The 13,585-nt window shown below is 45.1% G+C and overlaps 1 protein-coding gene across 6 annotated transcripts in view; it reads left to right on the plus strand.

The window, feature by feature from the left end:
* The window catches only part of TTC28 (tetratricopeptide repeat domain 28), a 171,047-nt gene that overhangs the window by 48,251 nt on the left and 109,211 nt on the right, over positions 1-13,585 (plus strand). Inside the window, exon 1 of one of the 6 annotated variants that reach the window (XM_083804598.1) lies at positions 2,389-2,554. The exons of the other annotated variants lie outside the window; for them this stretch is intronic. Coding sequence (XP_083660724.1) covers positions 2,528-2,554 — 27 coding nt within the window. The 5' untranslated portion in view covers positions 2,389-2,527. Of the gene's footprint in view, positions 1-2,388; positions 2,555-13,585 lie in introns of those variants that run through there. 6 annotated transcript variants of the gene reach the window in all.

Below are 13,585 nucleotides of genomic sequence, written 5' to 3' on the forward strand. Positions count from 1 at the left end.
GTTAATAAAAACGAACGGTTGTGCAAGGAAGGAGATAGCACATCAAATAGTTATAGGCTCTTGAAACAGATTAATTTGAAGAAGACACTTTCATTTTTTCTTTGATTTGTAAGAATGACATCTAATATCAGATATTTCTTAATTACACACACATTTCTTCTAAGTTATTCAGCATCCTTAGGAGAAGAGGGACAGGTATTTGGTGCACTATACTGGACTGTCATCTCCACAGTCCCAATGTTATAAATGCCAGTAAATCAGGGAAAGGGAACAAAAGAAAAGTATTGGTGTAGTTAATCGTTTTACTAGCAGACTTTGTGCTAACCAGCCAAAATGCTGACTATTATTCACTTATGAATATCGGAAGGGATAAAATATCTTTATTCATTACTGATGTATGATGTATTCATTACTGATGTATGTTTGGAAGAGAAAACTCTGCTGATTCCAGAGGTATGGTCCATTCACTCAGAATGAATTCACAATACTGTTTCTTATGGAGAAGATATACAGAGCCTGTCCTAGGTTACTGACATATGAGGCACAGTCCTGTACAGGGAATGATGGCACATGGCTTTCTACACGCAAGCAGTATTTTGAGCCAAGGACGACAGGGAGGGGGAAGCTGATTGTTACTTTCCAGCCACTACACTGTTAATGAACTGAGAGGCGTTTAACTGTGATGGACCAACATTATCTTCCACTTTGTGTTCATATTCATGCACAACGTGTCCAATGATTGAGACTGAACTTTACAAAGCCCTAGTACTTGAGTTTTCTTGGCTTTGCCGATTACTGGAGAAAATGAATCAATTCACTTTGAAATGGACGTGAGAATTTCCTTCTGGTGATGGAGATGAAAGCTGCCAATGTAAGAGAATTATTTCAACATTTGCTGGCATTTGAATGGCTACATACTGAGCAGCTTCCAAGCTGGGAAGAGAAACAGACCTTTCTTTTTTTTTTTAAAAAAACACATAGTGTTTTCTTTATTTTTAAAGAATTCAGATAACTCTGACTTTGAAAGAGTGAATAATGTTTACTATTTCCTTCAGATACCAGGCATTTATAGTGCCTTTATTCTGGATATGTTCTATGGCTTTGAAAATAGTGTCAACAGTATTTTTTTTTTCTAAAGCAGGTAAAAAATATAGCTGAAATGCCAATCACCGGAGGAGTAAGAATTCAGATTAAGAGTCAACCAGCTTGCTCCCTTCTGTGACAAGTTTGTATGCACAGCTCCTGCTTTCCTTCCTGGTAATTATCTTTACTGAGGAGGAATTTCAGAAACCTCCTGTTGATCATGTCAAAACAATACATTTTGCAATCTGTTCATGAATTAAATTAAGCTTCTTCCTGACAGCATCAATGGTAACTGACGCGGTCTGATTCTGAGCGCTTACTTTCTTTACTGAAATATTAATTTTGCCATTTATAGAACTCTTCAGAAGTGTCAGAGGGGCTACGGCCTCCTTCAGCTGGGCGATGCAGGAGGCGAGCGGGCTCTGGCCTCCGGCCCCCGAGCCGCCTGCCTGGGGCCGCCCCCCCCCGCTCCTGGCTCCTGCCGGGTTCCGGCAGCTCTCGGGCCGGCGACTGCGGGAGCCAGAGGTCGGCGTCCGCGTGCCCGAGGGCTCCTGTTCGAACAGGGCCCTGACAGCGCTGGGGTCGTTCCGAGCTTAGGGCCGGGTTTGCCCCCTCTGCGCTGAGCGCCGTGCTGCAGTTCTGCAGGGGCTGGGAGCGCAGCCTTTGTTTTGGAGCCGTCCGAGCCGCGCGTCTCCTGCCCCGGCCGGGAGGGAGGCGGGGCGCAGCCCTGCGGTTTGCCTCTGCCCTCGGCGGTTCCGTGAAGCTGTGCTCCCAGCGGCGGGGGCTCCGACGCTCCGAGCCCAGCGGTCTGGCGGCGGGTCGGTGCCGCGCTGCCCCCCCCCGCCCGTCCGCCGCAGCCCCCTGCTGCCGGCACCCGCGGGGCAGGGCGCGGAGCCGCGGGGGATGGCCGCGGGGTGACCGCCGCCTCTATCGCTTTCGTTTGTCGTCGCCTCCTTTCCCGAGAATTCCAGGTTCCAGAAATAATTCCGCGGCAGCCTCCAGCTAATTCCCGAGTGTAATTACCGGAGCAACTCCGCGGCCGTGCGCGGGCCCGGGCCGCGGCGCCGCCCCGTGGGAGGGGGGCGGCGGGGGCGGGCCCGGGGGGCGGGGCGGGGGGGCTCCGCCGTCGCCCGCGCCCCTCTCCGCCCCCGTGCGCGGCGGGGCCGTGGGCGGCGCCGGGCCGGGGTCTGGCCCCACACGCGGCGCTGGGCGGCTGCGCCCGGGCGCTGCGGGTCCGCGCGGGCCGCGGGCGTGAGCGGTGCCGGCGGGGCCGGCCGAGGAGAGCCCCGCTCCCATGGCCCGCGCGGCGGGGCCGGCTCCTCTCCCGCGGGCGGCGCGGGCCGGGCGGCGGGGCCGGGCAGCATGAGCGGGGGCTGCGGCCCCGCTGCGCTCGCCGCCGGCGCCCGAGCGCGACCTTGATGCTCTCCGTCCCCGCTCTACAAATATGATGAAATGGCAGCCCCGGAAGAAGGTGGGTGGCGAAGCGGCTCCCCTGGGGGTGCCCCGCGACGGAGCCGGCCCCGGGATCGGCGCCGGCCCCGGTACCGGCTGGGCCGCGCTCCCCCCTGCCCCTGCCCCTGCCCGCCGGCTGCCGCCGCCCCGCCCCGGGGCCGCCGCCTCGGGCCCGCTCGCCCCGCGCCCGCGGAGCGCCCCGCGCGGGCCGTTCCCTAATATGGCTTCCTCGCGGCGGGGCCGGGCAGCGGCCGTGCCACGGCGCGGGTGGCGCTCCGGGAGGGGCCGCCCCGCTGCGCTCCGCTCCGAGCGGCGCCGTCGGTGCGGGCGGCCGGTGGGACGGGGCTGCTCGCGGCGGGCCGGGCCGCAGCGCCACGGCGGCTCGGTGCGGAGCGGGACGCTTTCTCTAGCGCGCTTGGCAGCGCTTTTTATTGACGTTCCCTTAAGGGGAAATCTCGCAGACTGAGTGTGCTGTGCTGCTCCTCCTCAGCAGTGACCCCCTGCTCCCGGCGGCTGTGGGCCGTTACACGTTTTCTGGCGTGGTTTTTTGTTTGTTTGTTCGGAAAAACCTGCTCGAACCAGCAGGGCTCCTTCTTTCTTTGTAGCGTGATGTGTGATGCTGTGTTTTACATCAGGGAAGAAATAGAAATCATATGTGAAATGCGTGAGAGCGTCCCTCGCTCTGAGCGGTAGACGCTGCGATAAGCGGTGCTCCAGAGAGTCCCGACCGGAGGGTGCACTGCCGCCGCGTCTCCGAGGAACCTGGCAAGCGTAGTGTCGCTGATCCCTCGTCTCTTCTCAGCTTTTCTGAAGCTGTTCCTTTAATCGTTCTCGAGCAGGCAATTACTTACAGCGAGAGGAGTTCTTATTTCAAGTCGTTGTATCTTCAGCAGAATAAAGAGACGATGGGCAAGCTCCATGGGAGTTTCTGTATGTTTTCCAAGCTTCTCTGTGTCTTCTTTCAAATTCGTTTTAAGATGTCTACAAGCTATGGATTTTTAAATGTCTGTTTTTACTATTTTCAACTGAATGTGCAGTCACTCCTGTGGTTATGGCCATGGAAACCCCTCTAGGCCATGGTTACAGCAGTATCGGCTGAACCGCTGAAATATTATTCTTGGCTGCTGGCTGGACTCCTTGACTCTGGAAGATTCCGTTTCAAGTGTCAGGATTCACTCTGCAGCGCTGGCTCACCCGTCGTGCTTAAATCACAATGTCAGATGTTATTTTTTTTCCTCTGCATTATTGTTTGTGTCCAGATAACGTTGATTTTAGGCAACCCAGTTTGCTTGTGTGGAGGTTACTGGAGACAGCTTAATTCATCTCAACTATGAAACATCTTACTAGTCTGAGTAAAAACTGATTCCTATTCATGCCGTGATGTGATGGAAACTATGTTCGTGTTGGAATAGGTTCTGTTTTCAGCTGTAGTACTGTACCAATAAAATCTCGGCAGAGATTGAGTTTATTTTGTCGTTGTTGCCAGCATACTCACGTGAGTGTAGCCAGGATTTCTGCTGGCCTGGCCTGAGTGCCTTTGTAGTGTTGCAGTCATGTGCTTTACAGAGCAGTTTCAAGAAAATGACTCATACAAACCGCTCAGGAATGGCACTGCTGTTCCATTTGTTAATAGGGAGATCGATGCAGTTTTCACAGAACGAGAAGGCAAGTTTAGCAGCTAGTGTTCCTGTAGCCCTTGGTTGTTTATAGCTGCTGGTCATTTCTGGTTAACAGTTTTCCTGCCTTTCGCTGTTAAAATATCCCAAAATGAGAGCTGTAAATGTGAAAGCTGTGCATGTGTACTGCTGTACTAAATTAGGAGTCTTGTTTGTTTTATTAGGTTTGTACTCATGTTCTTTTGCTTCCCCCCCCTTATTTTGAAACGTTTAAGGTGTTTTGTTCATTGAGGAGTTATTGCTTTTACAACCATTAAACTGTGCAGCATAGGGATTGAATGCAGTTTATTCACCCTGCGTGTAAACCTAGATGAAATTCCTTTGTTTGGTGGTACTGATAACCAGCTGTCACCCGCGGTGCACAAGGCATTATGTGGCCTTCGGCTGATGTGGGGGGAGATTTTGTGTGTGACTAAAATATTGTTTTGTCATAACCCATGTATGTTTTTTGACATTTAGAATATTATTATAGTTTGCTAATTTTTTTCCCTGTGCATCAGAATTAATAAAGAGTCTTCCCGTGGACTTTCGCCACTTGCCTCTGACTCCATTTCCCTTCAGGTCTCCCCTTACCTGACAGTGGCATCTCCGTCTAGCCGGGGCCAATTTGGAGCCAGGTTGGTGCTGATTGCCTGGGCAACACTGTTGCTGGAATGCATTTGTCTGGCAAATGGTCAGCGGGCCCAAAAGCTGCTAGTGCTGTTAGATGGGGGGGTTGCCAGTGCAATGTATAAGAATGGCACATACAAATTCAAAAAACAACAGGAAAGAGACCATCATACAATCAAACCAGAACCATAGGTGTAAATCTAATCCAAGTGATTGCCACCTTAAAGATTCCTCGTACTTGCAGTATACAGCAGCTAGAACGAATCGTATGTGCAAACACGGGGACCAGGAACAGAAATAAAAATGACTAGACCCTAAATAGAACAAAACAGATTCATTCTGGGAGGTCTAAAGCAGAGTGGAAGAGTTCAGGCTTTCCTCACAACAGTCGAATTCTGTATCTGAGCTATGTTTTGAGCTGTGAATTTGAGCAAAGTTTCAAAGTTTAAAAAAAGACTGAATTGAAAACAATATTGTAAGTGTAAATTCTCAGTATCTCCAGAGGAGGTTTCTAGCAAATCAGGGTATTGAGGGACCTGCAGTTCTGTGTGTTCTGTTGTCCACTAAGCCTACAATACAGATACTCACAGACATGTATGTTCACCGTGTGGTTCTAATGCCAGTTTTTAAGTGGGACTTTTCTATTCCTTTTTGGCTGAGAGCACAGGGTATATTTTATGGAGCTCAGTTATTCGTATTCATTCCCGTGTAAAGCAGAACTGTGCTGCTGCTGAGTACTCTGGGTTCTTTAATGTAGACAAAGCTTTAGACAGTAAACGCGGAAGATGTATTATATCACAGAGAAATACCGTTACAGGCTGTAGTTAGTCCTCTGTGCCAGCACAGAAGGTTTCATAATAGTCTGTGGAACAGTCGGGCACTGTGATGATAAATGCTGAAAAAACATCTGCAAGTAAAGCAAAGGTGTACATCGCACCCCACACACACACCTCCCCACCGGCCCCTATTCTGACAGCACTGAAATAGGTGCTAATGATTTTATTAATTAGTGGACTTGGGACTTGGCTAATGTAATCAAATGAATCCATTTAAAGTAATTCCCAACAAGCTGACAGATAGAGTTACACAGGCTTTATGTTCAGCATATGAGATACTCAAGGGCTGTCCAGATGATAAGTTAATGCTGATGTAAAAACAAAAGATAAGTGGAAAGAACTGAAAGTGGAAGATACTCTTTTGAAAATCCTTTTTCAGCCTTTTAGTGATGTCTAAAAATTCTGTATTGTCTGAATTATGTTGATGACAAAATGTAGGGATGATCTTCAGGAATGGGAATAATTTCTGACTTTAGCAAATCCCTACATGGATTTTTTTTTTTATTTCCACCCACTGCCAGTGCAATGAGAACTCTGAAAATCCTTGTGAAAAAACAGTAACACAGTGTGTACTTCGAAACCCCCAGATTCCCATTGCTTTACAGTTTGGGCTTCTTACTGTTTCCTGGAAAGGCGTATGGTCCTTATTTCAAGAACTGACAAAAGAGGTTAAAAATGAGCATACGGAAGCATAAGAACAACAGTGTGAGTGAAAGTGAAATAAGAGGATGTGATACTCAGCAAAAGTAAGAACGTATTCTGTTAGCACAGACATGAGTCATGCGTATCATATGCGTGCGTTCCAGTCGTTGTGGATGCCAAGTCAAAGCAGAACTTGAAGCGTGGCCTGTGTGGTGTGCAGGTAGAAAGCCTCTTCAGTGTGGAGAAGGCTGGAGAAGATCGTAAAGTGAGTAAATGGGGCAAGGAAATGAATGTAACTAGACTGTCTTGTCTTGGTCAGTTCTTCCCCTGCCTGGAGAGGATGTGCTATGTATTTTTAACTTGAAACTTGGAATATTGGTTTGAGAGGAACAGCTAAGCATGTGAGTATGATAAAATACAGGCAAAAAAAAAAATGTTAAGAATGATGGCAGCATTTGTCCTGGAATACTTACTAGAGCTCAAAGTGTAACTTAGATTCTTCCTAAAGGCAAGGCTCCGTAGCTTACCTGGTCTAAGTAAATGCTGCTGTAGTTCTTTCTCGCCCCCCACCCCCGGCTGCACAGTACCTCTCAGACCTCGTGTTGGTTCTGATGCCTGTGCCATTGCACACGGAGCTGGTTCGGCAGGCTGAGCCATGGGAAAGCCAACCCAGTGAAGTGTTTAGATGTCTGGAGGCTCAGCTCCTTCAGCAGCTCACCACGCTAAATGGGTCTGTACTGCTCCAGTTCCTCCAGTTCAGGGCTGAGCAGGAGCCCCGCTGCTTGGTCTCGCGGCAGCTTCCCTGGCTTGGAAGGAGAGGGGAGCAGATGCTAGAAGGCATAGGGATGCTCACAGCAGTGTTGTTATTTAACACTTGGCTGCACAGAAGTTATTCTAGCCCAGGACCCTGATCAGATGTTTGCTGGGAGATTTTGCAGTGTCTAATAATGAACTATTCATGTACCAGTGGCTTTGGGACTGATACGCAGACATACTCAGGAGTCCTTTCAGCACTGATTTAAGTCAAGAAGCTTGGGGAAGAGGGTCAAGAGACCGAGGGACTTGTCCTGGGGATGACATAGCGGTTTTCATTTGAGAAAAACAGACTTCGAGGCTGCCCTGGAGATAGAACTGAGGTGCTTTCATTCCACCCTAAATTCAGTTCTACCATGAAACCTGTTTTCCAGGGAGTCTGTGAGTTCTTGAGGAACATCCATGAGAAAAAGCAAGCTTGCTCTTTCTCATGGGTGCACATGTGCACACTTACAAACATATCAAACAACTTAAGAGTCAGTATTTCCCAGTTTGAAAGGACAGCAATACTTCAGGATCTTTAGTGTGGTACCTTTGTGCTTAGGTAGTAGATGATACTAATTTAGCTCTCAGAGCTATTGATTTTTATCACTGTTTTTCTAAGCTATAAAATGGACTCCCTGTTAGATGAGAAGAATATTTAATTTTTTTTATGCGCTTTGTAGACTTCATTTTCTATGCATGCATAGGCAACTAAAGGTATTGTTGTACCTTCCTTTTAGCTTACAAAGCTGCACAATAGTGATGGAAAACAGTTATTAAGTGTCGCTCTTGCTGTTGTGATCTTTTTTTTATGACAATGAGTAGCGAGTCGTGTTTTCATATAAAATGTCTTTTTTATTATATGGAAATGCTGCTATTCCTATCAAAGTTGCTTATTGTTCCTTTTATTATTTACTAGCTTGCTACATTTAATCGAGCTAAATGAGTATTGTAAGATGGGCCCACATGTGACATCTTTTTGCAAATTATGTTTGCATGCCTTTTCTGGGAGCATGAACAACTCTGTGACTTCAGCTATTTTAATAACCCAGATCTGGACACGTTTAATTTCTTGCCTGAAATTTACATGAACGTGAAAACAAAGTTATACAGCTGAGATGAGAATGTTCATGGGATCTCACCTGGTCTGAAACTCTACAATCAGAGTTAAATTTTGTGACTCCAGTTACGAATAATTTCCGTCCCTTTAATGGAAAATAGTTTGTAAAAGCACTTCACTGTTGCAGTTAGCATACAAAGATGTCGAATCTTTCCTGGAGGCTCACTGTTGTTTAGCCTGTGACTAACACCGCAGAGCATTCAGAGCACTGTGCTGGCGAGTCTAGCTGCCCTGTAAGCCAAAATGCTGGGATGTTAATGTAGAGATACCCAAACATGAAGCAGATTGTATTTAGCTCAGTACTAACCAGTATAGACAGGCTGGCTCCTTGCTGCACTTCTATAGGGAAGGCTGAAGTACAAAGATGCTCAGTGTATCTGAGTTCCGCTTGTCCCGGATCTTGTTTGGGTAGAGCTCTGTACTGGCCTCACCTTTGGGCACACGTCTTGCTTGGAAAGTGCAGGCTCTGAAGCCTGGATTCCGTGATGTGGGAATGGTTGACCAGCCCTTGGAGATAGTTGAGCTGTGTTTGGGATTGTTATTTCAGGCACTTGTCTGACAGCTCTGCTGATACAGGACCTGAACAAAATCATGCAGTTCCAGGAGCTGACTGAAGAAATCAGCCTCCTCCTCAAATCAGTTCTGATGCTATTTGTTTGTAAAGAATCATGCTAAAACATATTCTGTACTAAACTGCCATCAGAACAATAAAACAACTCACTGATCTCAAGGTAAACTATGCTTTCTTCTTTCTTCTTCTTCTTCTTTTTTTTTTTTTTTTTTACCTTGTCATTACTATTTTCTTTCCTGTTAAGTTTATCTTCTAACCTACCAGTTGATGAATATTAGCTCGTACACCTTAAAACCCAACTCTGGAATGGAAGGGAAGGCAACTGCATTGATATTCTTCCAACTATCTGCATTTCCCTGGCTAACTCGCTGTTTTATAACTTCCTTCATCAAACACGAGTAATACAGAATATCCGTATGCCTGCCATACAGATAACTGCAAAGGGCTAACAATTTTGCCTTCTCTTAAAATGGAATCACACCTAACCAGCCATAAATTAACCTTTGTAAAACATTCTACTATTTTTACTCTTAAGTGGCAGGAAGGAGGGACTTAGGAGGCTGATACATAAAATATCCAGCTGTGTTATTCATGTTAATTAGGACTTCGCAGACTGTTACGACTTGGCACCATCCCATTTTCCACAGAAATGCTAATCTGTTATAGTTGGAGAGCCCTTTCATGAATTTCTGTACTCTAACCTTAGAACTTACTCAGATGCAGACCCATACCTGCCATATCTGGGCAGTGAAACGCCACTTCCAGTTTGCCAGATGTGGAGTGCACACTGCAGCATCTGCACTCCCAAAGTTCTTCGTTTCTTGGCATGTCCCTGGTGCCTTCCTGGCTGTGGGAGTTCTTGTTTCATAGTTACACCTGTGAAGTACCAAAGGGCTGTAAAGCCATGCATTTTGGCATAGTAGGGAATCTCTAAGCCACAAGTACTGTTGCTGTTAAATAATGTTACAGTTGCAGGACTTTGGAAAGCAACAGCCTTTGGAATAAAGCTTCCATTGCTCTGATCTTATCATCCCAGTGAGCTTTCCTTGGTCAGAGCCCTGGGGACAGCCAGCCAGACCTTCGCATAACAGAGTCAATTCTGTTTGTTTTTTTTTTTTTTTTTTTTTTTAGAAAAGCAGTTTTCTTTTAAAATTCAGCTTCTGTTCTTACTGTTACCTTCTAGATAGGAAATTTTGCAAAATAAATGTCCAGTGTTAGAGCCAGCTGTCGTTGAATTAGATGAGGCACTTGTATGCCCTGTCATGGGCTTCTAGGCCTGCATAAGGCTCTTGCTGTAAAATGGATACTGTAGACAACGGTTGCCATCACAGTTGACATTCATAAAATAAAATTGGGTTTATGATTAGGCTTAATATTTCAATTCCAATTCTGTCGAATGTTAATCTATTTCTTCAAAGGAATTACTGAACTGTGTTACAAGAAATTCTTTGCTCTCTTCAAAAAGATTTGTGTCCCAGTTTGCCTTGGATGTCAGTAACAAATTACATTGTCAGAGAGATTTTTATTCCCCTGGGGAGTCTTTTAAGATTGTTCTGCTCCAATTTGTTTGGGTACTAAAAAAATTTGTCTGGAGTTTTGTCTTTATATATAAAAATATAAAATGTGTCCACTCGAAATTTTGAAATTGAGGATAGCTCAAACAATCTGAGCATTAAATGCATCTTAGGTGTTTTGGGTAATTGCTGTTATGACGGTCAAACTGCTTGGAGCAGAGGGAGTTGCACATGCAGCTAAGGCTCCTCTGATGTTTTCAAAACTTTGCTTTCAAGTGGATTTTTTTGTTCTCATACCTCCCTTGCAGTCCCCCCAGTAAGTTCAGCATTGCAGCAGAGATGCATCTCAGCTGGACCTGAGTACAAGAAGAAAGAGGTAGCTTGAGACTAACAAATAGACAAGAGGAAGTGGATTAGGACACCTCCTTAGGTCTCTTGCAACCTGAGTTATTCTGTAGTTTTATGAAATAGAAAGGCACACAGACAAGTACACGGAGAAGGTGGCTTGGAAATTTCCAGAGGAGGTACGTGGTTGGGGCCTGCAATGTCCACGCCCGTGTCGTACAGTCCTAGCGTTGAAAGCCATGCTAGGCAGAGAGCAGCAGCTGCAGGCCCTGCTTTATACGTTAATTGCAGTAGACTCTATGTAAGGCAGGTTTGTGCGTGCTGTTGTCTCTTGCCACGCTGTTCAGCTTCTCCCAGTTGGCTTTGTACCTTCTGTGGACCCTGCCTGGCAGCCAGGTCTCGCGGAATCTTGGCAGATGGGGTCACGCCTAGGTGAGAAGTAGCCACCGAAGAGGGGCTTTGTCCCTAGAGATTGTACAATCTTTACCTCTCTGCTTTTCAGTTACTTTAATTGATGCACTTTTATCTAACCCCAGTTCACTTCCTGCCAGGGGTGAAAGTCTTACTGCAATGCAGCTCTCAACCACCGCACTGTTATGCATTTATATTCTGTTCCATCCTGCGTGTTTACTCTCCTTAAGCCACAGATGATGTACATCTACTGCTTTGTGTGTGTGTTCAGTGCCAGCAATAACAGGGCCCTGATTTTTGTTGGGCCTTATGCGGGATTGTAGTTAGTAAACTAGTGGGGCACAAAGTAATTGAAGGTTCTGCAGCAGGGAATTGTACTGGTGAAGCTGTGGTCACTCTCCCTCCCTTCATCTGAATCTCCATCATCAGTGTGTCTGGCATGCATGTGTCAGAGTGCGGCTCCCTGCCCGCCATCCTGGAGGTAGTTTTAGGGACAGCCGTTTGTGCAAACCCCTCTAACACCAGGACCGCCAACTTCTTGTCAGCATAGCTGCTGTCCTTGGAAAGTGTGGGGGTAAACTTCCATGTAGAAAGAGCTAGAGCTGAGAAATGATTTAGAAGTAATGTCTAACTGCTATCTGGGTTTTCTGAGATCTGATTATTGTAGCTCAGATTGAAGGAAGGAAGCAAACACCTTGTTTTCAGGAAGCAAAGTAGACCTTGCATTAAGTGTTCCTATCCGGCTCCTGTGGTTTTTTTTGTTTTTTTTTTTTTTTCAGGATGCCACCAGTTGTTAGCAACACAATAAAGAATGGATTTTGTAGGTTCTGTGAAAGGCAGATTGAGCTATAAGGTATTTTGCACTAAAGAAATGTTTGAACGTGAGCCAAAAGCTGTCATTTCCCTTTTCATCCATTAAAAAGATACATTAACACTGTCAATCAGCAGGCTTCAGAGGTTAGGCAAATAGAGTCAGCATCTGCGAATAAAATCAAAGATTTAACACATCTCAGTATCAAAGTTATATTAGAGAGATAAATTTACTATATGGTCATAAACCGCAGCTGTGCTTCAGCTCTGACTCTGAATAAGTACATGATATTTTGAAACCTGCATTGTTATTATTGTTAAAAGTAGCGTGACGACTTCTGCAATGGTCGGGAAGGAAGTCCAGCTCTCGTTTGTCATGCATTCTTTCTGTAATAATGACTGTTATGGAGGCCAACTATTAGAATTAGCAAAATCTTTCAGCATTAGGTCACAGCATACCACAGATCTTAGTGCAGTTGGTTGTATGATGATGAATTTTTTTCGAATACAGAATTCACTTTTGTTTTTCTTAAACTTTTATTCTATGTTTGGTATAGCTGGCAAAAATTAAAACCATTTTATGAGGTCTGTATGTTGCTTTCCTTGCTAACTGGCAATATTTTCTGAGCGAATAGTAGCAGCAATTTCAGCCCAGCAGTCCAATCTAAAACTCACCTGAGTTAGTGAAGAAACTCTCATCATCTTCAATAGCTGTTACATACGGGTCTGCCTTACCAATTTTATACCAGGAGTGCTAAAGATGTAAATGTTAAATAGTGTATGTTCTGTTCCTGACACTGTTGGTTAAGTGTAGTGCCTTGTTATACCTTGCCTTTCCTGTCTTTTAAGAAGAGAGTGGTTTTTTTTTGGTTTGTGATTTATTTTTTAATTGACTCTAGAGAAGTCTACAGTGTCTGTATAAAAGTATTTTTTTACACCGTTGCTCTTTAGAAAGCAAAAGTCTTGTGAGTTTTGTGATAATAGAAGTTTTGTACAGTTTAGTGGTTCAAAAGAGATCACTTGGTATTTTGTTACAGGATAACAAATGAACATGGTGAAGATAACATTCTCACAGTTATAATTTAGAGAGTTAGGGCTCCGGGACAAGAGCCTGACTTACGTAAATTCATTTCAAGGATAGCTGCTGTTTTGATTCATGTGTAGCATTTAGTCTGATTTGATGCTAAGGAAATAGACAAGATTTCAAACTTATTTTTGGTAATAATTTAACAAAAGTAACTCTTATTTCTCTGCCAATTAACTGGATATTGCATCAAGAATATTGAGGCTCTTGTACCCTTGTTTTTACGTGGAAGTGTTTTCTGAATCCAGTGATCTCCATGCTAGTACATTGATTCAAATTTCGTATGAACTAATTAAGAACTGGGATGATCATGATTCTTTTAGTGGTGCTGAATTTTCAGAGTGACTTTGGGGGTAGATTAGGGGTTCAGGATGGCAAGTATTACTACGAAGTTCACGGGGTTGTCAAGAATTTGCTGTGTTATTTGTTTGTTTTTTTTAAATTAATTTTGCTGTTTTGGCTTTGAAGCTGGATTGTTTCGTTTGTCCTGCTTGGGGGATAAGATGTCTAGATATTCTGAAATAAAATTGTAAACATGTTACAGCACTTTGAATTATAAGCAATTCGGCTGTTCTAAATGTAAATGGTATAGGATTATATACTGGATTTGTTATAGTTTCCTAATTCTGCCTACCTC

This window comes from Anser anser, assembly GCF_964211835.1.
Source record: "Anser anser genome assembly, chromosome: 18".
NCBI lineage: Eukaryota > Metazoa > Chordata > Aves > Anseriformes > Anatidae > Anser > Anser anser.